The 27,148-nt window shown below is 37.2% G+C and overlaps 2 protein-coding genes across 9 annotated transcripts in view; one reads left to right on the top strand and one right to left on the bottom strand.

Moving 5' to 3' along the window:
* The window catches only part of Rictor (RPTOR independent companion of MTOR complex 2), a 93,805-nt gene extending 80,684 nt beyond the window's left edge, over positions 1 to 13,121 (top strand). For all 5 annotated transcript variants that reach the window (XM_070041073.1, XM_070041075.1, XM_070041076.1 and 2 more), the window contains 6 exons: positions 19 to 103; positions 1,282 to 1,515; positions 6,184 to 6,339; positions 7,110 to 7,233; positions 8,461 to 8,599; positions 8,728 to 13,121. In XM_070041073.1, the coding sequence (XP_069897174.1) occupies positions 19 to 103; positions 1,282 to 1,515; positions 6,184 to 6,339; positions 7,110 to 7,233; positions 8,461 to 8,599; positions 8,728 to 8,802 (813 nt within the window). In that variant the 3' untranslated portion in view covers positions 8,803 to 13,121. The remainder of the gene's footprint in view (positions 1 to 18; positions 104 to 1,281; positions 1,516 to 6,183; positions 6,340 to 7,109; positions 7,234 to 8,460; positions 8,600 to 8,727) is intronic.
* A 7,527-nt stretch (positions 13,122 to 20,648) lies between these two features.
* Osmr (oncostatin M receptor) overlaps positions 20,649 to 27,148 on the bottom strand; it is a 51,710-nt gene continuing 45,210 nt past the window's right edge. For all 4 annotated transcript variants that reach the window (XM_070041071.1, XM_070041072.1, XM_070041069.1 and 1 more), the window contains 3 exons: positions 24,920 to 25,001; positions 24,147 to 24,219; positions 20,649 to 23,377 (listed from right to left, as the gene is read on the bottom strand). In XM_070041071.1, the coding sequence (XP_069897172.1) occupies positions 22,805 to 23,377; positions 24,147 to 24,219; positions 24,920 to 25,001 (728 nt within the window). In that variant the 3' untranslated portion in view covers positions 20,649 to 22,804. The remainder of the gene's footprint in view (positions 23,378 to 24,146; positions 24,220 to 24,919; positions 25,002 to 27,148) is intronic.

Genomic DNA, 27,148 nt, shown 5'->3' with positions numbered 1-27,148 from the left:
GATTCATATCTGTTTTAGGTAAAGGATATTCCTTATTTTCAAACAAAAAACATACCTCCACATGATGATCGAGGTGCAAGAGTGTTTGCCCATGATTCAGGAGGTAATGAATGCATGTTCTTTGTTTTCATGAGACTACTTATTAAGTTAAAAACGAAAAATTCTTTATAGAATGACATTAAAAATTCAGGTAAATACACTTTTGGGTCAGTTAAAAAAATTATACCAAGGCTGGGTTGTAGTTCTAGTGGCAGAGCACAAGGCCTTGAGTTCCAACTTTGATATTGACCCAAAAAAGAAAAATTAGACAAAGTAACTGAGACACTTAAAATGAAGCCTTTATTAGACAAGTTCTCAATCTGTAGGTCTGTAGTACAAGCTGCTTGTCTGTAACTCATAATCCTCTCCTCAGCCTCCCAGTCCTGTGATTAGGCTTGTACCAACAAGTCTGGCACAAGTTTGTTTTTTTGTTTCTTTTTTCTTTTTTTTTTTTTTTGGTGAGGATGTTCTTTTTTTGTTTAGTTTTGCTTTTTGTTTTTGTTTCTTTTTTGGTTGGTCGTGGGGCCTGAGCTCTGGGCCTGTGCACTGTTCCTCAGCTCTTCAGCTCAAGGCTAGCGCTCTACCACTTGAGCCACTTGCAGCTTTTTTTTTCTGCTTATGTGGTACTGAGGAATTGAACTCAGGGCCTCATGCATGCAAGGCAAGCACTCTGCAACTGAACCACCTTCCCAGCCCCTCATGTTTGTTTGTTTTTTAATAAGGACTTAAAAGTGTTATTCCAACTAAGTGCCTGCCTTCGAAATGATACTTTTTTTTTTAAGTTCATGGAAAATGCTTAACAGTAATCTTCATAGGTTCAAGAAACATCTGTTTAGGATGAGGAAAGATAAAAAATGTTTCTGTAAATTATACAATCTATCTTTTATAAAATTTTATATTTTATACATATGAATACAAGTCAAAGATTTTACAGCTTCATAATCTTGATTTTAAAGTCTTTAAACTTAGATTATTTCTTGTCTTTAGGCAAATTCTGGGGAAAATTGAACTGATACACTATCTTTTCTATTTTATATTTAAAACTCATACTAAAGTAATATAAATAAATGCTGATTATAATTATTTCATAACTTAGAACAAATTATTTTTCCCAGTTAAAATTAGATGTTAAATCATAAAAAGAATTCTGATCTTCTCTAAATTTCCATACAGTTTAAGTAATTTATAGAAGGTATCATTGGTACTATCTCATCTGACTATTTTATATTTTCTGACATATAGGTCTCCCATCTGGAACTGGAGGTCTTGTAAAAAACTCTTTTCACTTGCTACGACAGCAGATGAGTCTTACGGAAATAATGAATTCAATCCATTCAGATGCTTCTCTGTTTTTAGACAGTACAGAAGATACTGGGCTACAGGAACATACAGATGATAACTGTCTCTATTGTGTCTGTATTGAAATTCTGGGTTTCCAGCCCAGTAACCAACTAAGTGCAATATGTAGTCATTCAGGTCAGTGATTTTCTCCTTTGAGATGAATCCACCTGCATTTGAATCTGTTCTAGTCAGTCACAAGTCAGCTGTCAGCCCTCTTGATTATTCCTTCTTACTCCATTCTTGCTAGTTCATACTTACTCAGTATCTCTCTACTGTAGTATACGTGTAGCCTTTAATTGTGATTTCCTCCAATCCACCCTTAATACTAATTCATTTATGATACACAAGACTCTTTGTGGTTTACCTAGTGGTGTTTTTCATCATTTTTCTCTTTTTTTTGGGGGGGGGCATGAACTCTGGGCCTGGGGGCTGTCCCTCAGCTTTTCAGCTCAAGGCTAGCGCTCTACCACTTGAGCCACAGCGCCACTTCCGGCTTTTTTCTTTTTGCTTATGTGGTGCTGAGGAATCGAACCCAGGGCCTCATGCATGCAAGGCAAGTGCTCTACCACTGAGCCACCTTCCCAGCCCTCATTTTTCTCTTTTACAATTGACATACCACTACTGACTAACTGAATAACTGCTAGGCATGAAAAATGTGTTTTCCCCACTATTCTTGAGAAATGTGTTTTCCCCACTGTTCTTTTCTTACCCCTTCCCCTCTCCACACAGAAGCAAGTTCATCACACAGATGCCTATGGTCTATCTGAGAACTCAGTCCACCTCATCCTAAGTGACAAGCATTTTTTATGTTGTGTATTTCTAATATCTACCTATGTAGTAGACTCTCAGTTTATATTTGAGAGCATGTGTGCATATATGGGTATTCATACATACATCAAGATTGGCCTTTCTTTTTAATATGAATCAATAAAAGTTACACATAAGCAGTTTCAAATTAGTATAAATGTGTTTCAAGTGTTATTGAGTGTATACTTTTTCATAATAAATATTATCTAGATACCTCAGGAAAACCTCGTAGTGATTAGATTTCTATGGCTCTTCCAGCTTGCTTCTTCATAATTCAGTGCTTCCCAAATCATTGGATTGTGGCATGTAAGCATGCTACAGATAGCATAAAATTAAGCGGTAGTATAGCAATCTTCTCTTGGATTCCGTATCCCAGTGAGGCCTGCGTGTGGTAGATCCTTTGTAAGTAGGCCTCTCACATACTGACATGATAGAATTATTTTCACTTATTTATAATTTTTTTTCTGTGAATTTGGGAAAGTGTTAAGATATATTTCACATAGTAGAAAAGATACGCTTTTGAACATTTGGTTACATTATTTATTCTCTAGCTCCTATAAGTTCTTTTTCATTTACTTGCTCAATAGGTATATATGAAGTACTTTTTAGTAAGCTTTGCTATACTGTCTTTTACTTAGTTATGAAATATATATGGGATTAGCCCTGAAATGACCCAGCTATATACTTAACCAACTTACAGCAGGAAATCTTACGAGTATATTAGACTAACCAGTGTGAGAGGTGACTACGAAAAAATATTGCCAAATATAAAAATATATATGCCAAATATAAAAATATAATAGCCTCCACAACAGACAAATGAAAAGGAAAAGTAAGAGCATCATTTTGAAGGTCAAGATTAAGATGATAAGCTGAGAGGTAAATAAAAACTACATTGGGGAGAGGAGGATCCAAAAGAGACAGTGATGGATTTCACATTTGGTTGACTATGGGATTAAATGTTTCACTTAAAATCTATGTGAAAAACAAGTTTATATAAAACCTATACAGATGATGGTGTTGGGGAAAGATGAAGTGGAACCCTATCCATCTGGCTTTCTTGCCCAATTTATATACTTTGAGGAGGCCCCAAGAAATAATCTAATAGCAGAGTAATGAACTTTGGGAGCAAAGAAACTTAGGTTCAAAGCCAACACACTCTTGCTAAGGTATTTCATCTTGTATCGTCTAGTTAATCTCACCAAGCTATAGTTTTATTTTTAGCTTAACTCTGGAAATAATGACCCCTTCCTAGTATTAAGCCCTCAGTAAATAGTAGTTTACATTGTAAATAATTATATAACTACACTTTCATATTCCTAAATAAAATAGCCTTGTTCTCTTCCTTTTACATCTTCTGCTACGCTACAGTTAGTTGATAACTGGGTTTATAAATTCAGAAATAGACAGGCTTTGTTGGCTTAGGCCTGTAATTGTAGCTGCTCAGGAGGCAGAGATCTGAGGATTGCACTTCAGAGCTAGCCTAGGCAGAAAAATCCATGAGGTTCTTGGCTTCAATTAACTAGGAAAAAGCCAGAAACAGCTGTGAATCAAGTGGTAGATTAGCAGCATAAGCAAAATAACTAATCCAGGCCTTAATGCTGGAAATTGTAATATCAGCAATAGATTTCCCTATAGAAATGCTTAATTTTTTCTAGAAATAACATTTCCCATAAACTAAGTCTCTTTGCTCCCAAAGTTCATTACTCTGCCTGTTAGATTATTTCCTGGCGTCTCCTCAAAGTATATAACATGGATTTCTCGTTAAACAACAACCAAAAATAAAAACCTTATGATTTATTTTTCTGAGTTAAGGCAAATGGATGTTTTGCTTACAGCATTTTGTTTTGCTTACAGCTTTTTGTACTTTCTCTCGTAGTGGCATTTAACTGCATTCAGCCTTATCTTGCATTACAGGGAGTAAAGCATGCAGCTCCAGTGTATTTTGCTTAGGGTATACGCTATGCTAAATTGCTTACCTTCATTTTTAAATATAAAATAAGACTAAGCTCTAGAGTGCTATAAATTTAAAAGAGAGGAAGCAGTCAAAGCAAACAGGCTTAAACTAAGCATCATCCTTTTAAAGTAAATCCACTTAGTTTATGGACTAAATGCTTTATCCAAATTAAAAGTAATCTTGAAATAAAGCATCTCCAGTAAAAATGTGTTTAAAGTTCATTACATGGAATTCTTCTTAATTGAGAATGGAATTTAAGTCCCTGAAGGTCAATCTTCGGAATCTGGTGTGTACAATTTGCCTTCAGCTGAATAAGATGCATATCCTCTATCAGTAAGAACAGTACGTCAGTTAGCTGTTCTTTTCCCCATCCCAGGAGTTTTTGGTTCTCTTTATCCTGCTGGTATAAATAATACCCCTATTTTGATTAAATCTCTGGAGTTTTCATGTAACACATATTTATCTCATTTAAGATGTTATTGGCATGATTTAATGTGTTTCATAACTAATGCCCTTCATACAAAGAGCATCATCAGAGGAGAGAATTATATTTGAACCTTGCTTACTTAGAGAAATGAGGTTTGTTTGTTTTATAATGAAAAGTTAGAACTGAGAAAAGGTAATTGTTCTCTTCCTCAAACCAGGAATGTTTTACCATTTCCCCTTGGTAGTTCATAAGCTGAGTCTAAAATAACATGATTATTCATTGTTACTTAGGAAAAGTAGTTTTAAAGTACATCTTTAGTTTAAGAACCTTTCCCAGTGGTTTTATTTTAAAAAGCAGTGCATACTAACATATGTTACTTTTACATGTTTGGCAAACATAATTCTTTAATAACCAAAATATTAAACTGCACTAAATTTAGAAATCTTATTTTCCAAGGAACTAAAGTATTTTCCATTTAGTGTGATATAGACAGTAATCTTAACAAGTACAGGTAGATGAATAAGTCTTATTTTGTGGAAACCAGAGTAGGAGGAGGTAATAAATACTTCTTATATTGTAGGCTAAAGAAAACTGGACCTGCCTTTAAAAAGTTTTCTCCTCTAGCTGATTGTGTGTGTGTGCTCTGTCAAAATTGTAAAAATCAATTTTCAACATTTTTTAAAGTATCAGGGTTGTGTGATTTTTTTATTTATTTTTTATTGTTATTTTTTTGTCCGTTGAGGCCTAAACTTGGCCTGGGTGCTATCCTTCCGCTCTTCAGCTCAAGGCTAGCACTCTACTACTTGAGCCATAGTACCACTTCCGGCTTTTTCTGCTTATGTGGTGCTGAGGAATCAAACCCAGGTCCTCATGCATGCAAGGCAAGCACTGTATCACTGAGCCGCCTTCCCAGCCTTGGGTTGTGTGATTTTTATAGGTTGTCCAGTGTTAGTTTCTGATTTCCATTTGCTCCATATAAGTAAGTTCCCAGGAAAAAAAAAAATTAAACCCCCAAACATTTGAAGTTAAATGTTAGTTTACTTCAAAATCCTCTTAGCAATATGTAGGTGATATAGTAAATAAAATTGTAGGGAATGAACTGAGCTTTACGTAGGAAAAGCATTGTTCTTATATTGATTCTGTTCAGTGGAAAAGGGAAAACTCAGGAAATAATACACTTCAATGCTGCTAATATAACACAAGATCAAGAAAGAAAATTAAGCCAAAGACCTGAAGAAGTATGCATATGGGGGGGCATGTATTGATTTATGCACATGTACACACACTTAACTTTTAATGGCATTTTATTATGGAGAGGTATTTAAATGGGGAAGGAAGGATGAAAAGAAAGAGAACACATGTTTTCACTTTTAGCTCTCTCTATATATTCACTTGGATTTTTAATCACATTGCTATAGTAGTTTTGTTATTTAGGAAAATAAAGAATGTCTTCAAAGTTTAAGATTACCCTGTGTTAGCACTCAATATCTAAGTAATCTCAATTATTTTGAAAATATTATTTTGAGGGAATTGTTATAAATACTCTTTTATTAGAGTTGAGAGAGTAAACAAGAATAAAGTGTTTATAATTCTTTAAATAAACTTGTTTCAGATCTTCAAGATATTCCATATTCTGATTGGTGTGAACAACCTCTCCACAATCCCTTAGAAGTAGTTCCGTCTAAATTTTCGGGGATTTCTGGATGCAGTGATGGAGTGTCTCAAGAAGGCTCGGCAAGCAGCACGAAGAGCACAGAATTGTTACTAGGTGAGCTTTTAGATTTAATTCTCATCATGAATGTTAGCTGGTTTTTAGCTGCTATTTAGCTGGTTGAGTTTTTGGTTTTTTTGTCATTGTTTTTCATAAATACTGAAAATTAAAGTCATTTCAAAAATTCAGCAAGCCAGGGCACAAGTGGGTTCATGTTTATAATACTAGCTACTCAGGAGACTGAGAGCTGATCATTGTACTTAGAAGTCAGTTGGGGTAGACAAATCCTAGAGGCTCTTACCTTCAACTACCCAGCAAAAGGGCAGACAGGAGGTGTTGTTTAAGTGGTAGAATGTCAGCTGTGAGCAGAAAAAGTCCCAGGATCAGTACAAAAAAATTATAATAAGCTTAAACAAAAACTGGCAAGTTTTGTTTTAATGAAGTAGTTTAGCAGACCTTTTTTTTTTGTCTTTATACCTTTGTCTTAAGTAGTTGTGCTACAAAGGAGTTGCCATTTAACAAATACAATATATCTTGATCAGTTTCATCCCTTTTGGCATTCTCACCCACCCCTCCCCTACCCGCCCCTTCCATTTTCTTAATTTTATTTATGTATATCACATTGGATTCTTGTTTGATTTTTTTTTCCCCTTCTTCTCTTTATTCGTCTACCCTTTAGCAGTAGCAGGTTCTTAAATATTGCACCTGTACCTGCATTCACTTGTATGGCAGCCATCTGCTTTTATTAGAAAGTTTGGTTAGTGGCAGACCAAATGCAGTTGGTTTCAGTTTTTAAAGTAACTTTACACTCAAAATCTTCTTTTCAGGTGTTAAAACAATTCCAGATGATACACCAATGTGCCGTATACTCCTTCGCAAAGAAGTTCTAAGATTAGTTGTCAATCTGAGTAGTTCAGTTTCCACCAAGTGTCATGAAACTGGGCTTCTAACGTGAGTAAACTGTGCGTGGATGTTACTTGTAAGATTCTTGAAATACTTCAGAAGTTAGCTTACCAGCACCTCAAACACATCTGTATGAGGTTGAATTTTGTTACACTTTGTGTGTACTTCAACAGATGGAATACAAAAACAAGAATGAGAATCTGTTTCTTATCCATTAAGCCAGACATTAAAATATAAGTTATCTCTAAAACAGAACCGGGCTGGTGGTTCAAACCTATAAATCCTATTCAGGAGGCTGAGATCTGAGTTTCAAAGCCAAGTCTGGAAAGAAAGCTTGTGAGACTCTTCTTTCTAGTCACCAAAAACCTGGAAATAGAGTTGTGCCGTAAATGGTCAAGCACTAGACTTGAGTGAAAAGCTCAGGGACAGTGTCTGAGTTCAAGCCCCAGGACCAGCATACACACAGAGAAAAGCTGTCTAGAACAATGCCACTGTGTTAGTGTTTTTACGTTTTGAAAAAAATTAGTTTTTTTTATTAAAACATATTTATGAGGCCATGTGAATGAAGAATTTAAGACAATTTCAAAATACCTTACTTAAAAGCACAGCCTTTACATTCTCAATTTGTTTATGACACAATAATTATTGATGGCTATAGCACTTGACTTTTTAAGAGATTTAATCCAAAGACCAAATGTCTGAGAAAAATGCAGGCTTCAATTTTTAAAAAGTTGATTTTTTAATTGATTTTTGTTTCCAATTTCTCTTTAGTGTTACAGACTTTTTTCCCTAACTTACAGTAACATGACAAAAGGAAATTTTGACATTATTGTCAACATCTGTATTTGCACTATTTAAAGTAGTGGTTCTCAAAAGAAATGCACTGTAAGGTCTCCTGTAGGGCTCTTAAAGTTCATGCAGATGCCAGCACCCCTCTGCAGATTTCTGGGCAGAGTTCTTATCTCCCACAATGGATAATTTTAAGCTGCTCTCCAGCAAAAGTCACAATTTGAAATATTAAAAGACAAGTTCAGATAGTTAAAGATATTATAACTTTAGTCTGACAATTTTGTTGTAAAATCTGATTTTGACAATACTTGAGTTGTCCTAGGCTTATGTAAATGTGATTTCTTATACTAATGAGAATATTTTTAACTTTATCAGAAGCATTAAGGTTTTGGTAACCTTAAAAAAATAAAAGTGATATATTGGAAGGAAACTGGATGAATCATGATTACAATTTGTATCATCCTATGGACTTTTCTTTCATTTTAGAATTAAGGAGAAGTACCCCCAAACGTTTGATGACATATGCCTTTATTCTGAAGTTTCCCACTTGCTGTCACACTGCACATTTAGACTTCAGTGTCGGAGGTTCATACAAGAATTATTTCAAGATGTACAGTTTTTACAAGTAAGGATTTGTATGTCTGAAGACTTTCCAGAATCATTCCATGTTTGAATTAAATTAAAAGAAAGATTATATCTACATCTTGTGCTGTTTCTGTAAAAGCTCTTAATAATTTACCACGTTTTTCCTAGATGCATGAAGAAGCAGAGGCTGTGTTGGCAATACCACCAAAGCAACCTATAATTGATACATCTGCTGAATCCTGACCTCTTATTTATGATGAATATAGATATATGCTATATATATTCATATTTGTGGATACCCTAAAAGCCTCAGAAAGGACTGACTGCGCAGCAAAGACCAAAGTCTCTTCTGCGCACCGTTCCAGCAAGTACGGCTACCTGAACAGTTGGAACTGCTGACTTCCTAACCAAATCAACTTCTTTCTCTCCCCTATTGAGCCCTTTGAAGGGTTCCTGATTCTTACCAAGTTTAAGAATTTCAGTTACCATCATATACAAGAGCAAAGCACTGAATACCTATGTAGGTTTTCTATTTTTTCATTTTTAAAGGCCTACTGACAGTGGATCAACAATAGGAAATATAAAAGCACCCATCACACAGTTAATACTGAATTCTTTTTTTTTTTTTTTCCTTTTTGGGGTAAATATAAAGATGCCTTGTTTGTTAACTGATTTGTGGAAGCCAGGAGTCAGTATCTGTGAGGCACGGGACTGCTGGTGTTAGTGAACCTCGGCCCTTCCACCTTTTCTTAAGGTTTGTAACACTACTTCAGAGGTTTATAACCTCAAAGTGAAAGAAGAGCCTCAGCAATCTAGGACTCTTTAAGTTATTTTTTTAATGTTATTAGACTGCATAAAAATTCTAAGTTGTTTTCCATCTCTCCAGTTATGTTTCAATGTATTATTATAGGCTGTTTAAGCCAAGTAAGGTTTTTCACTACAGTTTGTGATTAAAATTTACAAAACATTTTGTAGTTTAATTGAAAATATTTCCCACTTGAAAAAATACATTTCTGGTAGACTTCCATTTTCGTCTACTTCCCATATCATCATTTTAAGTAGGGACTTGAATAAGCACTGTTAGTTTAGCCTAGAGCAAAGGAAAGCATTAAAGAATACTTGGAATCTGGAGCAAGAGCTGTGTGTGTGCCTGCAATTTACACATTCCATGGGAAAAGAAGAGCCATATATCCTTAAAATCATTATTGAAATTCATTAATCAAATTGTAGTGAAAAGCCTTAATTACTAAATTTTAAAGCATCAGTAATTTAATTTTTATCAGTGTTCATATTTTGCACAAACTAAATAAAGGTAGTGATAGGTGAGTTTAAGAATACACTTACTGCCTTTATCACATTTGTGAAGTTCTTAAGTTATGGGGGGCAAGGTTTTGTTTGTCTGACTTGTGTATAAAGATATTTGGAAACCTTTACAAGAGTCAAACATATATGCAAATTTGTATATAAAGATAGCATGACCACCATCCTTATAATGCTTGTAAGTGAAAGGATTGTCTTTTTTTGAAATCTGCATATAAATAGAAAAAATCCAGCTGGACTGATTAGGACCCTTTTTTAATTCATTTCTGTAGTACATTTTTATAATTACACATCAGCTTTGACACAGTCATAGAACATTGATTACTATTTTACTATGTTGCAGATCCTTTTTGTAATGGTCTTGTTCTTTTGAGATCTCTGTAAAGGACCCTGTGAACTAGAAAATGTAACTCACAGAGATTTTTGTTTTCATTTTTAACTTCCTAGCACTGAAAGCTCCCATTGGGATGAAGCATTTCATCTCACTTCCTAACACCGTGTGGACTGCACTTCAGTTGTTCTCGTGTGCACTGTGTAGCAATTTACATTAAAACAAGGCAGATAAGGGCTCTAAGCTGCTGCTTATGTTAAAAAGTGGTCTTCTCTCTCATAAAATTCAGTGAAAGTAAAACAAATAACTTTACCACTGAACCCAAGTGTTTATTTAAATGTCAACAGTACTTCTAAGAACATTGCCTGTCACCTTGGTCTTTGGTCTTGGACAAATAAAACTGCCTTTCCAGAGAACCAAACATCAGAGATACTAAACCAAATAGTGGTTAAAATTCCAAAGGAAGTAATGTAGTAGTATTACTCATAATGGGATTAGCATATTTTAGACATTCACTTTAAACACTACCTCAGTTAATATAGAATATAAAATTCTGTGGTTTAATCTCTCAAAAGTCAATAATTCTTTTCTTGTCACAGACAGCCCTCCATCCTTGTACCCCACCTGTCATTCATCCTAAAGAAGGCTGTTACTATTAGCCTGAACAGGTTTTGTTATTGTTGTTGTTGTTTGACTGTTACTTTGAAAGACATGTATGTCATCATACCTGCCTGTAGCACTTACTATTGGAAGATACTCAGCTTCGTCAGTATACTCAGAAATCTGTTTAAATTTATAGTGCTATTTGGTTTATCCATATTTTTACTGACAGGTCTAATATGTTTTCTTTAAATATTTGCTTGTACAAAAGTAGATGTTTATGATGAAAACTACACGCAGTGCCAAGTGATTAACGTAGGTGTTTAAGAATATTAAATTATAGAAAAGTCTTAAGAATGGTGTCAGTAATAATAGAAATAATTGAGAAAGTTATCTATAAATAATAGATATTCCCACACTATAGAACACCAAAATAATGTCAATACTGTATGTTTTTTAAAGATTTTAGGATTAATCTTAGCCCATATAAATTTCTATCACTTGATAATTACTGAATAATTTGGAGGAATTGGAACAGTTATACTGGTTGTAAACTGAATTTATAATTGTAAAGTGAATTATCATTTCTAATTGAACTTTTTTCAAAAATAGATTTCAATTTCACATACTAAGAAAATACTGATAATGAAGTTAGAAATTTAGTATTCATAATTGAATATACTCTTAAAATTTCTCACATGTTTATCCCATTTGTGCTTAGGTAAGTTGGGGAGTAGAAAGTAGGAAGTGTGTTCTCCCTAATTAACATTTTTCTGATAAAGATTAGTAGCATAAGGACATTTTGTAAGACAATGTTAAAAGAGGTTTTTTAGAAATCTATACATTATTGGTATAATAATGCATAGAAAACTCCTTCAGAAATCGTGGCTTTAATAGTTTCCAGCTCTTCTGCCTAGAGCTTGAGATGATTAAAGGTGAGTTTTTCAAGGCATGGCTCAGTGGCAGAGTTTTCAACAGTGAGATGTCAGTGCTTATTTAGATTTGTCTGCTGCTCTTTAAACAAATTTTTGTTTCATTCCATTTAGAGGATGCCTTTTGTCCCCATATGAAAGCACAGATCACAAGCAATAAAAAAAAACCTGTATGTCATTCAAATTAAAACTGCAGTTATTTTTTGCGTGGTAAGAGTGAGGTGCTAATTTTGTGTGAAAAGAACTTGTAAATTGATTTGGGAAATGTTCTTTGGAAGTAAGGGTTTTGTGTTATTTTTGTTTTTCCCCCAAACTTTGTCTATGCTTCCATTTTTCTCTCAGTTTAACAGTCAACTAAATGGGAAATCAAAGAGGAGAATTACTTGAGAGACCTTTAAGAAGAAGTGTTAGAAATGACCATTTCAGATTTTCTAAAATATAGTTGGTAAAGGTCCCTATGTCTTTGTATTTGTAAAATACCTTGTTGCCATCTTAATTTCAAGAATGTCACTACAATGAGAATTTCATCAGAAAACAACAGTGAAATTAATAGCAGTGCTTATCGAAGAACAGTGGAATCTATAAGATTTCAGAATCTTTCCAGAAAAGTTCTTTTTTCTTTTAGTTCTAGGTTCCCTGGGTAGTTTTCATTCATAGTAGGTTTAGATAATTCATAGAATATGGAATTTTCCCCCATTGGAATATTTTTTACAATTAAGTTTATAACTATTCCACGGCATGCATAAATTGCACATATTGTTTGATGTTCTTTATAAAATACTTAATTTGAAAATTATAATTAATGCCAAAAAAAAATCTTACTATTTTGCCACTTAACCAGGTTGATTTAGCACAAAATGCAAAATCTTGGGGCAAGAGGCGGGGAGTGAAGAAAAGTTGATGGATGATTGTTGAAATATGTTCCATTTACTGACCTGTCAGAAACCCTTAGAATGCATTGTAAAAAAAATTGGTGTAAATTAGTTTTGAAAAATAGTAAGGGGTTGTGAAAAAAATCTCAGACTTTAATGTTCTGTAACCACATGATTTCTCTTTTTATTTAGTAATACGCTGCTACATATTTGGAGGTTCTGGTGTTTGTAGGTCACTGAACAGACATTGAAATCTGATTTATATTGTATAACTGTAACATAGAAACAAAAAGTATTTATATATTTTCCGTAAGAATATTTCATTGAGTTGTGTATAATTTAAATAAGATTTGTCCCCAAATGTTTTTGCTCACCCTGATTTTTTTGTTGTGGTTTTCTTGTTTTTGTATAATGTGTACAGTTTATGTCAAGGGCATTAAAAGCCTCCTGAAACATAATCTTATCAAAGGGATACATTGTTAATAAAATGTACTTAAAATTTCTAAACTGGTGGTGCTCTTGTTCACAATTTAATCAAATATATCTACATTGTCATATACACAAATGAGTTCGCAGCCATGAGCAAAAGCGAAATTTTATTTGAAGGAAAATGTATACAGCAAAATAAGCCAGACTCAAACTAATACTGCAGTATTCTCTCTTCTATGTGGCAGCTGGACTTTAAAGTGGATGTGATCATACGTGGAAGACTAGTGAAGAAAACCAGAGGGAGGTGGGGAACAAAGGTGATAGGGCAGAAGATGATCACAATATATTGTATGCATATATGGAAAGGCCATAATAAAACCGATGTTTAAAAATTGCAAGAAAGGATGGGAAAAGAGCTAAAAAACAGTAGTCTATGGGGTGAACATGAGAAAAGAACAAAGATGTATGTCTGACAAATCCCCTACATTGTACAATTAATACATGCTAATAAAAATTGGAGAATATAAAGGGTTTGGAAGATAGAAGTATTTCTAAATAAAATCAGTTCTGAAAATTTGAGGAAATGATACTTTTGATAATAATCTAGTGAAGATGCCTTCTGTGGGAAGTATCCCATTTCTCATGGAGGCCTGGTCAGATAGCCTAACCTGAAGCTGCCTATGGCAGGAAAGCATACCACAGGCAAAACAATTCTGGAGGATAAAATTCAGAGTCAAACCTAGGATATGTGATATTTGTTAAATGTGTCTCACCTTAAGAACAATTTGTTTTTGATATGTTAGGCATTAGGCACTTTAATTATTTTTTTCCCATCTTTCTTTAATTGTGTGTTTGAGAAATACAGTTGTCTCCAAAATAGGAAACACATTGTCATTCATCTGTAAAAAGTCAGAATGTAGTTTAACATTAAAAAGATCATTTGTTTATTTAAAAAAACTGATTAGTATATAAACTACTCAAAGCACTACTTGAATATTAAAAAAATTAAGATTTAAAACTTGTTTCTTTATATTAGAGAACTTAAGTGAGATATGTATGTATAATCCTTCAAATTGAATGCTGAAGGTATATAAAAATTCTGAGGGCTGGGGGCTGGGAAGGTGGCTCAGTGGTAGAGCGCTCTCCTTGCATGCTTAAGGCCCTGGGTTCCATTCCTCAGCACCACATAAGCAGGAAAAAAAAAAAAAAGCCGAAAGTGGCGCTGTGGCTCAAGTGGTAGAGTGCTAGCCTTGAGCTGAAGAGCTGAGGGACAGCGCCCAGGCCCATATGTCAGGCCCCACGATCGGACCCAAAATAAAAAACAAAACAAAAATTCTGAGGGCTTTTACTGCCATCAGTTAAAGGTTTTTAGATCTTCTGCCTCATGTAATGTCTTAATAAGTTTTCTAAATTCTTTGAAGTGAAGCCAACTTATTCTTAGCAATGTTAACTACAACCCAGTTCAACTTGACTCTATTCTAATAGATAATGACATTGACTATAATTAACAGATTAATTGTTACAAGGTCAGCAAGCATTTCAGGCCTATGACTAGAAAGCCCTGCTCCCATTCTGAGTTACCAGGATTCCCTGTACAGAACTGAAGATTGCTCTGTAGACTGTACAATATTTACAGGTCATGAATGCCAGTCCATCTTACCACCAAAATGCCCTTCATCTCTAAGGAACTATGAGTTGGGTTTAAGGTATATTTATTGTAAAGGTGATGTACAGAGGGGTTAGAGTTACATAAGAAATAAGTACATTTCTCCTCAGCCCATTTTCTGCCATTTCCCTCATCCCCCAACTCAATGCTCCCTCATATTGTAAAGGTCATTTCCAACATGGTGTCTTGTGAGTAGTGCATTTGTATTAGTTCAATCTTTGTCCTTTGTCTCAACATTTTGTTATTTCCCTTTCCTTCTCCAAATCAGATGAACATCATATATACAAGGTACCAAAATAAAAGACAGTGACAACAGGGGATAAACCAAAAGAAAAAACCACACAGTACATTAAAAAATCAATAAACTTATTTCCATATCTTGGAGCTCATTTCAGTTAGCAATATTTTATATGGTCCTATGTACATAGCTATTGAGCTATTGTGCTCCTCTGCTAGGACTGTCCTACATACAAACTAATTATTACAAAAGAGGGAAACCATGGAGCCTGTTTGTTTGCATCTGGCTTACTTCACTTAATAGGATTTTTTCCAAGGCTTTCCATTTCCTTACTGATGGGGTGATGTCATTCTTTCTAAGGAAGCATAGAATTTTATTGTGCATATATGCCACATTTTCTTCATTCATTCATCTATGAAGGAGCATCTGGGTTGGTTCTATATCTTAGTTCTGAGGTTTCTCAGTTCTGAGTTGGTTTGATCTATCCAGAGGCAACAATGGTATATTAAAGTCACCAACAATCAACAATTAAAATCACCAAAAATCTATGCATGATTTTAGGGTAAGTAGTGTTAGTTGGATGAATTTGGGTGCTCTAGCATTTGGTGTATAGATATATAGAATTGTTACATCCTCCTGTAGTAGAGATACCTTTATTAGTATGTATTATCTCTTCTAATTTTCATTTGAAGTCTATTTTATCTGAATACTATTGCAACTCCAGCTTTCTTGTGGGGGCTGTTTGCTTGATAAAATTCATTCCAGCCTTTCATAATATGTTTCTGTGGGCAAGGTGTGTCTCTTGAAGACAGCAAATAGATGGATCTTGCTTTTTAATCCAACTAGTCTACCTGTGTCATTTAATTGGAGAGTTAAGCCCATTAATATTAAAAGAGTTAGGATTGAGAGGTGTTTGGTAGTTACTGCTATGTTATCCTCCTTAGGAGCTGTGCCTAGTTAATTCTTACTGTGATTATCTGATTCTTACTGTGATTATCTGATTCTCTGTTTAGGGGCCTGTTTCTCTGCCTTTATTGTATTCTTATTGGTTTTCTATATGTAGGAGGCCCTTAAGTATCTTTTGTAATACTGGTTTTGTGGAGATACATTGTTTCAATTTTTTTTGCTATGGAGAATTTAGCTGGGTACACTATTCTTGGTAGTTGTTTGTCTTTAGGGCGAGGCATGCCTCATTTCAGGCTCTTCTTGTTTTCACAGTCCCTTGCCAGAGTTATTCTGATTGGTTTTCCTTTACAGGTGATTGATCTTTTCTCCCTGACAGCTTTAAGTGATCCTTTCCTTGGTCTCTATTGATTCTGTGTAGATTGCAATGTGGTGGTGGGGTGTCCTGTTCTTGTCTGGGCTAAAGGGTTCTAAAGGCTTTTTGTATCTGAATGGGCCTATCTTTTTACATATTCGGGAAGTTCTCTGCTAGGATTCCATTAAATATATTTCCTATTTCTTTAGCTTCCTCTGCAGGCCCTCGTCAATACCTATTTACCTTAAATTAGGCCTTCTGATTGTGTCTGGTATTTCTTGTAGGGATCTGTCTTGTTTCTTGGATTTGTTTGGAATATTTGTTCTTTCTAAAGTCTAGACTATCTTCAATTCCAGAGATTGGCTTTAATTTCTTTGTTGAAACTTTGTTTTAGATCTTGTATGGTCTTCCTTGATTTGGTTTTCAGTGTTTTCTCTCAAATCCTTTAACTGAGTGGCTATACTTTCATTGGACTCCCTTTACTTCTTGGAAATTCATTCAGCTTTCTGTTTGTGGATTTGATGAATTCCTCTATTAATTTTTGACTAGCTTCAACATGTTTGCTCATACCCATATTCAGGCTTTCAGTCTTTTCATTCAGCATGTTTACCAGTAGTGTTTGTAGAGCATTTTGAGAGCTATCCTCTAGGTTTTCCATTGACTGCTCTGTTGCCTTTTTATTTTGAGTGAGAATTGAGGTTCCTTGACTTGTCATTTTCCTTGTGTTTCTTTGGTTTATTCTGCCCATTTGGAAATGAAATCAAATCCAATACCATACCAGAACACAATTTTAAGACAAGAACCAACACAGAGCTCTGTAGTTGCACAAACTTTAGAGGTTTACATCATAGATAATTTCACTCTCCTTTTCTGGATATAAAAGTATATCCAGTACCACCACAGATCATAGTTTTAAGACAAAAACCAACCCTGAGCCCTGTAATTGCACTGATTTTAGAGGTTCAAAATATAGATAGGTATTCCCCTATCTCTGCTTTTCTTTGTTAGGGGAGCGGTATTGTGATTAGGAGTGGGGATTATATTTAGTTGTAATCAGTAAACAAATCTGTCATGAGGTTTAAAGCAATCTGGACCAAAGGATAACATGATAAAACCACTTTGACACAGTCATAATGTATACAGATACAGTCTAGCTCAATGACAAACAGCTAGGGATCACAGACTAAAGAAAATAAAAAAGGAATGAGGGACCAGAAATAAAGGTAAATAGGTTGAGATGAAATTACAAGAAAGATTAAGAGATATGAAAAATAGGAGGAGAAAATAAGAGCAGAGGAATGTAGAGAAGAAAAGGAACAGAAGGAAGAAAACTAAGACCTAAATTCAGAGAAAAAAAAAAAGGGAGGGGAAACAAGAAAAAAAATACTTTAAAAAGTTTATGAATAAACTAATAATACTAAAATGTATGATTGAGAAATAGAGAAGTAATCAAAATATGATCTGAAGTATGTTCACAATGAAGGAGGAAGCCTAGTAATCTAGTGTATCTATAAATGAACTGTAAAGCCGAACTTGGAAATCCTTACCCCAATGGCCACCAGAGACCATCACCAATGTAAAAGCAAAGAAGTCTTTATTGCAAGCTCGAGCTTGGTCCCCGGCATACATGGCAGCAGCCCGTGACGCTGAGAGGCCCCGAGCCCAGGGTTACAGCAGGCCCCGAGCCCAGGGTTACAGTGCTTTTTATACATTTTTTAGGGAAGGCAGGGGCTTTGCATACATCATAACTTCTTGTAACAAATGACTACAAACTGCGGGAAAATCATAAAACAACTCTATAGTATGATTGGCACAGTACAAAGCGGGAAAGGACCAGAAACAAGTTGTTGGTTAGCTCAAGGGGGCTGACGTACTTTAAGCTGGTTGGCTTGCACCACAGGGGAGTCTCAAGAGGAGAGGTGCTAAACTGCAGGGTGTCTGGTTTAGATCATGGTCACCAGACCCCAGGAGGGGCAGTTCTGGAATTTCAGATACCTTGACGTACTGTCTTGAGAAAACACCATCTGTGGTTCCGAGAATTGCTTGCTTTCCTAATTCCTAGCATTGGGGCTGAAGTGGGTCAAGGGTTAAGTTGCAGAACTGAGATGGGGGTCTTAAGTGAAATGGAGTTGCTTAGGTTCCTCAGAACAGAACAGCAAAGAAGAAGAAAAATGGGGAAAATAAAAATAATAAAAGAGTAGGAAAAAACAATTAGAAAAAATATTCAATTTATTTTGGAGGTCTGGGGTGCCCTATGCCAGTTATCCAGTCTCTTGATGGAGCCTTTGATTTCCTTGTGATGGTCAGTTTTCTTTGTGGCTTAGCTGGTTTCTCTGTTTGAGCATGTAGAAAAAAGTTCTACATTACAGACTTGGGATCTTTGTGTCTCCTCCCAGACTAATTTAGTGGGAGGGTGATCTGCTTTGTGTGTGACACAGGAAGGAGGTGGCTTGTTTCTGTAGCTTGGCGTCTGCAAGTGAGCTTGGGTATGAGTGGGATTGTGACTTAACTGGAATCAATGGCTTTTCCCAGAAGGTCTAGTTCCTGAGCATCTCTTTTGGCCCAGCCTGGAGAGCTTCTCAGCTTTTAGGGCCTATCCAGTTTTTTTTATGTACTTTTTTTAAAATTGAGATTTTACAGATTGTTGGTTTTTTAATTCCGGCAGCCAGCTAAGCTGCAGTTTTAGCTGCTCTTGGAATAGAATGTTACTGTTTACTGTAGAGGGGCGGGGCCACCTGATAAAGCCCTGCCCCAGGTAATGCTTCCTCCTCCAGAGCTGCAGGACATTTCCCCTAGGCAGAGCTGCCTCTCATTGCTCAGATTCCTTTGCCCTGTTTAAAAAAAAAAAAAATGGTGCCACAGCCCCTGTTTTTCCAGCCCAAGTTATCTGCTAACAGCTCTGGCAGGGTCAATGCCAGTATCAAAGATGGCATTCTTCTGGGGGTGGAAAGGAGGCTCCACCCTCCATAAACTGTTCTGTGAGGAGTGAGGATGTCTTTTGTGGAGGTTTTTCTTGATTTTTCAAATGGTCTGCAATCTGTGTCCATCTGTGGCCAGCAGGATGTGGATTTTGGCTTCTACTCATCCAGTTGTCTGGAGGTGTGTTAAAAGCCATGCACACACTGTCTTGGCTCTGTCTGTCCACCACAGTGCCCAGGTCTGGCTTCTTAAGCAGGCTGCCTGAATACTTCCTCTCTGGCCCCAAATCTCTGTCATATTAAGGGTCACTTGGTATGACTCTAGCTATGTACATTTCCTTGCAATGCTAAAACTGGTTTCTTGGAAGAGAGCTCAGTTAGACCCCACCTGCACTTCTGCCGTCTTCCTTGGGAATCTTATTTTTTAAGGTATTTATGGCCTTGTTGGAAAAATTAGAGCCTATTTAGAGAAATTATTAAAGTATTTCCAAAGGAAACATTATTTTCTTCAAAATAACTTAGGGGGATAGGGGAGTATGGGGCTTGAACTCAGGGCCTGGATGCTATCTCCAAGTTTTTTTTGCTCAAAGCCAGCTTTCTACCACTTGAGCACTGCTCCAGCTTTTTGGTGATTCATTGAAGATGAAAGTCTCAAACATTTGCTTGCCCAGGATGACTTTGAACTGTGATCCTCAGATTTCAGTCTCCTGAGGAGCTAGGATTATAGGCATGAGCTACAAGTGCAGTAAATGTGTTTTGATGTGGCTAAACCCAGCCATTGGTGTAATGTTGGGGCTGATAGTTCTGCTTTTGTGTAGTGATTTTTTTCTTTTAATCCTAATGCTTCTACTGATACATGAATATAAACTTATAAGCTTCTGAATAGGACTTCCTTAAAGCAATACTAACATGATATATAATACCAAAACCTTTTAAATTCCAATATATCTGGTTGTTATAAACATTGGGGAAGAAGCCACAACTCTAATCATACAGATAGTGTGAACACAAAATTATGTACCTTTGCACTTGCTGTTGGTATATTGCTGCATTTCAGGAAGATTTAAGTTAAGCCACTGGTTCTCAGAAGTATACAGTAAATCGAGTGCATGTCTGAGAACTGATGCACACTGGTTGCAGGTCACATGCTGCTGAGGCTGATTTTGGGGGGGGGGAGGGCCGGTCATGGGGCTTGAACTCTGGGCCTGGGCGCTGTCCCTCAGCTCTTCAGCTCAAGGCGAACGCTCTCCCACTTGAGCCACAGTGCCACTTCCAGTTTTCTAGTGATTTACTGGAGATAGAGTCTCATGGACTTTTCTGCTCATGTTGGCTTTGAACCATGATCCTCAGATCTTAGCCTCCTGAGTAACTAGGATTACAGACATGAGCCACCAGCGCCCAGCTTAGCATGGTTTAAGTGTATCTAGGAACTTAATTTTTTAGTAGTCTGTGAAGTGATTAATATTGGCTATATTGAGTAATAGTTAGACATTGATTTCATCAAGGTAGATAGAACACAATGATGTGATGGTGAAATGTTTTAATTAAGACTTTCTGCAACAGTAAAATAGTGTCAAGACTATGGATTGTTTTTTAAACCAAACCTAAATGGAAGAATACATACACAAATCAGTGCCATTGGCATTTTCTGGGTATGTTTCAAATGAAAAACATAATTAACAAAGGAGCATGGATGATTTCAATATTGAGCAAAAGTCTTTTCACAACTATCAAACCAAAGGAAACACTGCTTTGTGCTATGTTATTTTTTTCAACAAAAGGCTTAGTTACCTGTGAAGAAGAGGCTGAAAAGTTTGAACAAAACTACTGCTTTGTGTAGGTATATTCTGCTGTGGATAATTTCTGTAGGGTAACATTAGGTAGTTGCAGAGCTACAGGCATAATCAGAGTCATTTCGACCACACACAGCAGCTGGCAAAATGAAAGAACCCTTAAAACAAATGTTTTCAGGCCCACAAATTCTGAGCGCTGTACTTTGTCATTTGCATCCTGAGCTTCAGATACTCCTCAGCTTTCCAAGGAGTCGGGATTTGTGTGGAAATCAGTTCTGTGTCTGTGGACAGAGGTGAAGGGACAGCCGTTGATGCCAGGATGAACACAGGAGCAGCTTCTGTAGAAGCTGCATATTTAGCTTTGTTGGGATGTCTGTCCTTGTGTTATGAGAAGAACACTTAGAAGTTGGGGGTCTTAAACCATTTGTTTTATAAAATGTAACAAACATTAGGGATGGGCTAATGGGAAGAGTAAGGAATTACATGTGTTAAAACTTATTCTGTATCTACCCAGTATTTTGCATATGCAGTCATCCCACAGTGGTGTCTATGGCAGTTAGTTCCAGAACCCATTCTCAAACCTAAATCTTCATGTTTATGTAATATTTGCAAAAAACCTATGTGTATCCTTCTATATACCATGTCATCTCTAATACCTAAAATAATGCAAAGGCAAATATTACTAATCTTGGGGTGAGAATCCTCATATATGGAGGACCAAGTGTGATTTCAAGAGATAGTTTCTCTGGAGTCAACAAAAATTTCTCACTCCATGAAACTTTTCAAAGTTGTGTCTCAAGTTACATCCAACAATGAGGTTTCAGTTGACTTATTAGTTTAGCACAGTAAGAATGTAAATGGAGAGAATTTTCTTGACCCAGACAACCTACTGTGGAGTCCAAAGGGTGCTAAGTGGAAATGGGTCGTTCATATAGAGCTCTTGAACAAAAATGGGAACAATAAAATGTCAATGGATATATTTAGTGATACTTTTTCCTTTTCTATTCTGAGGTAGTTGAAAATTAATCTTATTATCTTACCACAGTAAGTTACACGTAAGAATTATGAAGATCTTATTGTTTCATCCATAGATCTTACTTTTTAGGTTAGATCTGTGCCTCAAGAGTTAGTTTTGCAGAGATGGGAGGGAAAAATCTGGGAGAGAGCCAAGGAAGTGGTGACATTGTCCCAAAAGAAATGTACTCATTTACCTGACTTATGAAACAGTAACCCTTCTGTACATCACCTTTATAATAACAATGAAAATTAATAATAAAAGTTAATGTTAATGACTCAACAAACTAGAAATTCTTAATTTCTAACCAAGTCTAATATCTGTTAGTGTCCAACGTTTGTAACTTTTTCATTAAACACAGTAAATTTGAGTTGACAATGTATGTTCCAGTAATAAATCTTTTTGTGATTCCTATTAAATATTTAACATAATTGCTTTACCCTAAAGATATTAAATATCAGAGTAAAATTTAATGACACTCTTTTTCATGGGAAATGGAGCTTCTAGGACCACAGCTCCCTTCCACAGTACGGAGTGGGCAAGGCCTGAATAGTGGCTCTGCCCATTCCGTCGTACTGTGGAAGGTTAGGCTCTGCCTAACCTTCTGTCAAGTTAAAGTAGACTGTCTAAGGGTGAGCCTGGAATAAGCAGCAACAAGACCAGCATGTTCCCATTATCTGTATTTCTGAAGTAAGCCTACCAGAGGGAATGCTGAGTCCCATAGCTCTAGTGTTTAATCTAGCCAGACTGCAGTGTTCTTAATATAAATCAGACCAGCAAGCAGGGACTGCTCACTGGGATAAAGGACAAAGCCTGTGGTGTAACATGGTGCCAACCATGCTACTCTCAGTGTCTGTGTGGGGTAGATCCTGGTTAATGATAGTGTTCACCTTGATCTAAAAGGACCACTGAGGACAAGCTGCCCTCTCCACTTGGGAGAGGTGAGGCAAGGCATGGTGGCACCGCCATTTGCATTTTATAGTCTGAACAGGGCTCTGGCATGGTTATGGTTGGATTGTTTGAAAACCCGTCCTTGTCTCCACACAGGGGTGATGCCAGTTGAGACACATAATTCAAACTTGCTTCTCCAGCTGGGATTTCTCTCAGAGGTTGCTCACAGTTTCCTTCTAGCACATTTAGTAAGTTGTCAGGTTGGGTCAACAGTCCTAGTTGCCACTGTAGGTCTTTTGAGGGTACTGGAATGTGACCACACAAACCAGCGTCAGAAGCTGACTGATTGTAAGTAAAGTTCTCAAAACAGATCCAGGGCCCAGGGCCTGAGTGCTCTTTTTGCAAGGGATAAAGGTAGGCAGTTAATTCACTCTCCGCCAAGAATGGCTTCTCAGTACCCATGACTTGTGCCTTGGTGCTTTCTGGCTTGTTTATAACTTCAAGAGCATCTGGAATGCAGTCTTTGACATTCATTATTGTTAAATGAGGGTTTTCCTACATAGGAAACAAAAGAATATGTAAATATAAATATACCTGTGTACACCAAAGGTGTATGTGAAAAAGGTATGTGAAGTACACTGAGAGGTTCATGTTTCTTTCTGGTCACAAGTGAGCTTGGAGATGGGGTTGAAAACTGAATGCTTTGCCTGAACAGAAGGAATCAAAGCTCCAATCACCTATTAATTTTCCTTTTCCTTCCTTGTCTCCTGCCTACCTTCCTTCCTTCCTTCCTTCCTTCCTTCCTTCCTTCCTTCTTTCCTTCCTTCCTTCCTTCCTTCCTTCCTTCCTTCCTTCCTTCCTTCCTTCCTTCCTTCCTTCCTTCCTTCCTTTCCTTCCTTCTTTCCTTCTTCCTTCTCTCCCTCCTTTCCTTTTCTTCTATCTTTTGCTCTTTCCTTCTTCCCTCCCTCCCTTCTCTCTCTCCCTTCCTTTCTTCTTCTTTCTTTCCTTCCTCACTTCTCTCCTTCCTTCTTCCCCTCCCTCTCATTCCCTTCCTGGCCCTTGCTCCAATCCTTCTCCCCCCCCCCCATTTCTCCATAGCTCTTTCTCAGTCCTGGGAATGGACCCCCCAGACCTTATACCTGTTGAGTAAGCACCCTACCACTGAGCTACACCTCCAGCCTCTTCAGTCACCTACCTCATAGATGTAGGACCAGAAATGATTCTAATTTGAAGAGGTTCAGGAAAATATCATTACAACAGCCCAAAGTTGGATTTTTCCTTATTAGAGATTTTATATACCAAGAATTTCCTCGTATTTGTTTACCTTGGATTTTATCAGTGACAAGATGCTGCTCTTGTTAGGATCTGGGATGTCTGGGTAACACTTCTCCTTCACCCTAGGAAAACAGTGGATATGGAAGAAAATTTCACAGGATAGCGGAATGGTTAAGAACTCTAGAGTTCCATGTCTGGGTTCTAATCCTTCCTCTATCCCTTATTAATGCTTCCATTGTACTTCAGCTCATTGGTTACATGAAGGTAATCCAGTACTTACAGTGATCTTGCAAGAACATGGATTATTCCATATTGAGTACTTAGAAGACCACTGAATACAGACTGAGATATCTAAATTGGCTATGGCTACTTAAACACTTGCAAACTCTTTATTAGATTTTATTTTATTTTTGTTCCAGTCCTGAGGCTTGAACTCAGGTCATAGGTGCTGGCCCTGAGAATTTCTGCTGAAGGCTAGCATTCTACCACCTGAGCCACAGCTCCACTTTTTTTGGTTGGAAGCTAAATTGGAGATATGTGTCTCACAGGCTGTCCATCCTGGGCTGATGTCAAACTGCAATCCTCAGATATCAGCCCCAAGTAGCCAGGATTACAGATATGAGCCACCAACACCTGGCAAACTCTTTATTTTACATGGTTGTTTTTCTCATGTACTGATTTGCTAAGCAAAATTGTCAAAGAAATTACACAACCTCACCTAGACCTTTGTCCTTTACCCTTTTGTGTTTCTATATTATACAGTGTCATTGCTAGCTGATGATGTCCTCTGAGTTTTGGATACAATTTTGCTCACATACTTACCACTGACTTTTCCAGTAACACACAGAAATGATGAGCAAGACACTGAGAATCATGGGCAGTATGATCTGTACCAACGTGTAGGCTGAAGAAGGAAAGAAAGAATCTTTGTATGAGTAGTTCTACCTCCTCAAAGAAAAAATTTTTAATTAAGTGTTCAAAGGAGAATAACATGCTTATTATCCTCAAATTTCTATTAGGCAAACTTCATGATTGACCAGGGGCAAGAAGGACAGTCAGCCGAGATCCAAGACCTTTTGCCATTGGTCAAATGCTTTGTGAATCAAATCCTTCCCTCTAGAGTGGACCAGTTCCTCACTTACTCCCCAAATTAGAATTACACTTTCCCATCTTTGCCCCAGCTTTGTGGGTAGATGGAGAACATTTTCCTGCTATATAACTATAGGTCTTGGTTTGGCCAATGAGATGGTGGTGATTATCTTGTAAAAGGATTTGAAATGTGCTCATGTAGACTGTCTTGCCCTCTGGTGATCCTTTAACCCATCAGGAGTTTGCTCCAGGTAGCTGCTGCCAAGATGAATTTACATGTAATACATCTGAGCCACTCTGAAGCCTAAATTCAGCTTGGCCTAGCCTAGATGAGAGTCAGGCCACAGCTGACCTATAGACCCATAAGCTGAAAGAAAAACTTATCTATCACTGAGATTTTAGCACTGACTAGAAAACTCCTAAGTAGTCTCAAAGTTGCTTAAATACTTCTTACTTTGGGTAATGGTGTGTGTGTGTGTGTGTGTGTGTGTGTGTGTGTGTGTGTGTGTGTGTGTGTGTGTGTGTGTGTGTGTGTGTGTGTGTGTATGCGCGCGTGTGCATGCACACATGCGCACACTGCTATTGCAGCTTGAACCCAGGGCCTGGGTGCTATCCCTTAGCTTTTTGCTCAAAGATGGCACTCTATTATTTGAGCAACAGTAGAGTATTGGTTACCTAGAGGTAAGAGTCTCAAAGGTTTGAGCTGGCCTTGAACTGCAATCCTCAGATCTCAGCCTCCTGAGTAGTTAGGATTACAGGCATGAACCACCAGCACCTGGCTAATGGTATCATTTTGTTTCTCAGCTTTATCAGCCATGCTTGTTTTTTCTTAATGCCCATCTCCCTGGTAGCGCTGCTTGTAATTCAACTAATTAATGATTTTACTGGCTGGGTCAGTGGATTGTTCACATGTATGATTCTGTTCAACCCGTTTGTCTCCTTCAATACTTTTCACCCAACACTTGGCTGACCAGATAAAATGGGTGAGCTGAATAAGGGCTGCCTTAGGTAGAGGCCACGTCAATGTGATCAGGCAACAGGGCGCTCTGGAATGAAAGACCTCTCAGGTAAGAGGGGACCAGAACTAGCTTCTCAACAACTGGCCCCAGGTTACCCCTGGCCCAGGGCGGTGGAGGGAAGCTCTCCCACTCACTAGGGACACCTTGCTCTCAAGATCAGCCTTTTTGACTACTACAACCATTTCTCAAATTTGGTTAAGTTCTGCATTTATACTGTATTTGAGAACAAGTGTGTGGGGGGGGGATGTTAATGATGTTTCCAAATTTGTGACTAGTTTTTACTAAACTTTTTATTAAAAAAAATAATAGATTGAATATCCTCCCTTCCCTCCCCTGCCCCCAACTCCCTTCCTTGCTCCGTGGATGTTCAGATTTGCTAGTTCCTACCATTCTTCTTTCTCCATCTCTCCAGCCAAATGCATTTGGACAAGATAGATCTCCATTCATGACACCTTTACCTGACCAAATTTGCAAACAAGGAGGTGGGGATGTCTCCACCCTAGGCCACCCATCTTTACCAGCCCCCTCTGGCAGCACAAGAAGCAGTTATTTGCCACTGGAAAAGCCAGCTGGCAGGAAGGCTGGCTGCAGAAAGTAATTCCTCCAGCACCGATCCTACACTGTGGCCTGTTCTATATGGAAGTCTGTGGCTCTTTAAATGTCCACACTAAACTAGGCTTCTGTGATTTCTCGAGAAGGGCCTCAGAAGCCAATGGGAGGCAGAAATAGGTCCAGCCCCTTAAGCAGTCAGATTAGCTCCACCCTGCCCTAGCTTTTGGAGTGGGATTCTGTATAATAGTTTGTGGAACAAAAGTGAAGGAGAAAGAGGGAGAGAGAGAAAAAAAAAGTTTTAGAGAGACAAAATATTTGCAAATTCCGATCTAGACAAAGCCTAAGGCAACACTTTCTAGGAAACTCCCAGGGAGAGGGATTCCATGTGTAG

This window comes from Dipodomys merriami, unplaced genomic scaffold (assembly GCF_024711535.1).
Source record: "Dipodomys merriami isolate MVZ:Mamm:240054 unplaced genomic scaffold, mDipMer1.0.p SCAF_30, whole genome shotgun sequence".
Taxonomy (NCBI): Eukaryota; Metazoa; Chordata; class Mammalia; order Rodentia; family Heteromyidae; genus Dipodomys; species Dipodomys merriami.
The sequence above is the reverse complement of the archived record's forward strand: the minus strand, read 5'-3'. Positions and strand labels throughout refer to the sequence as shown.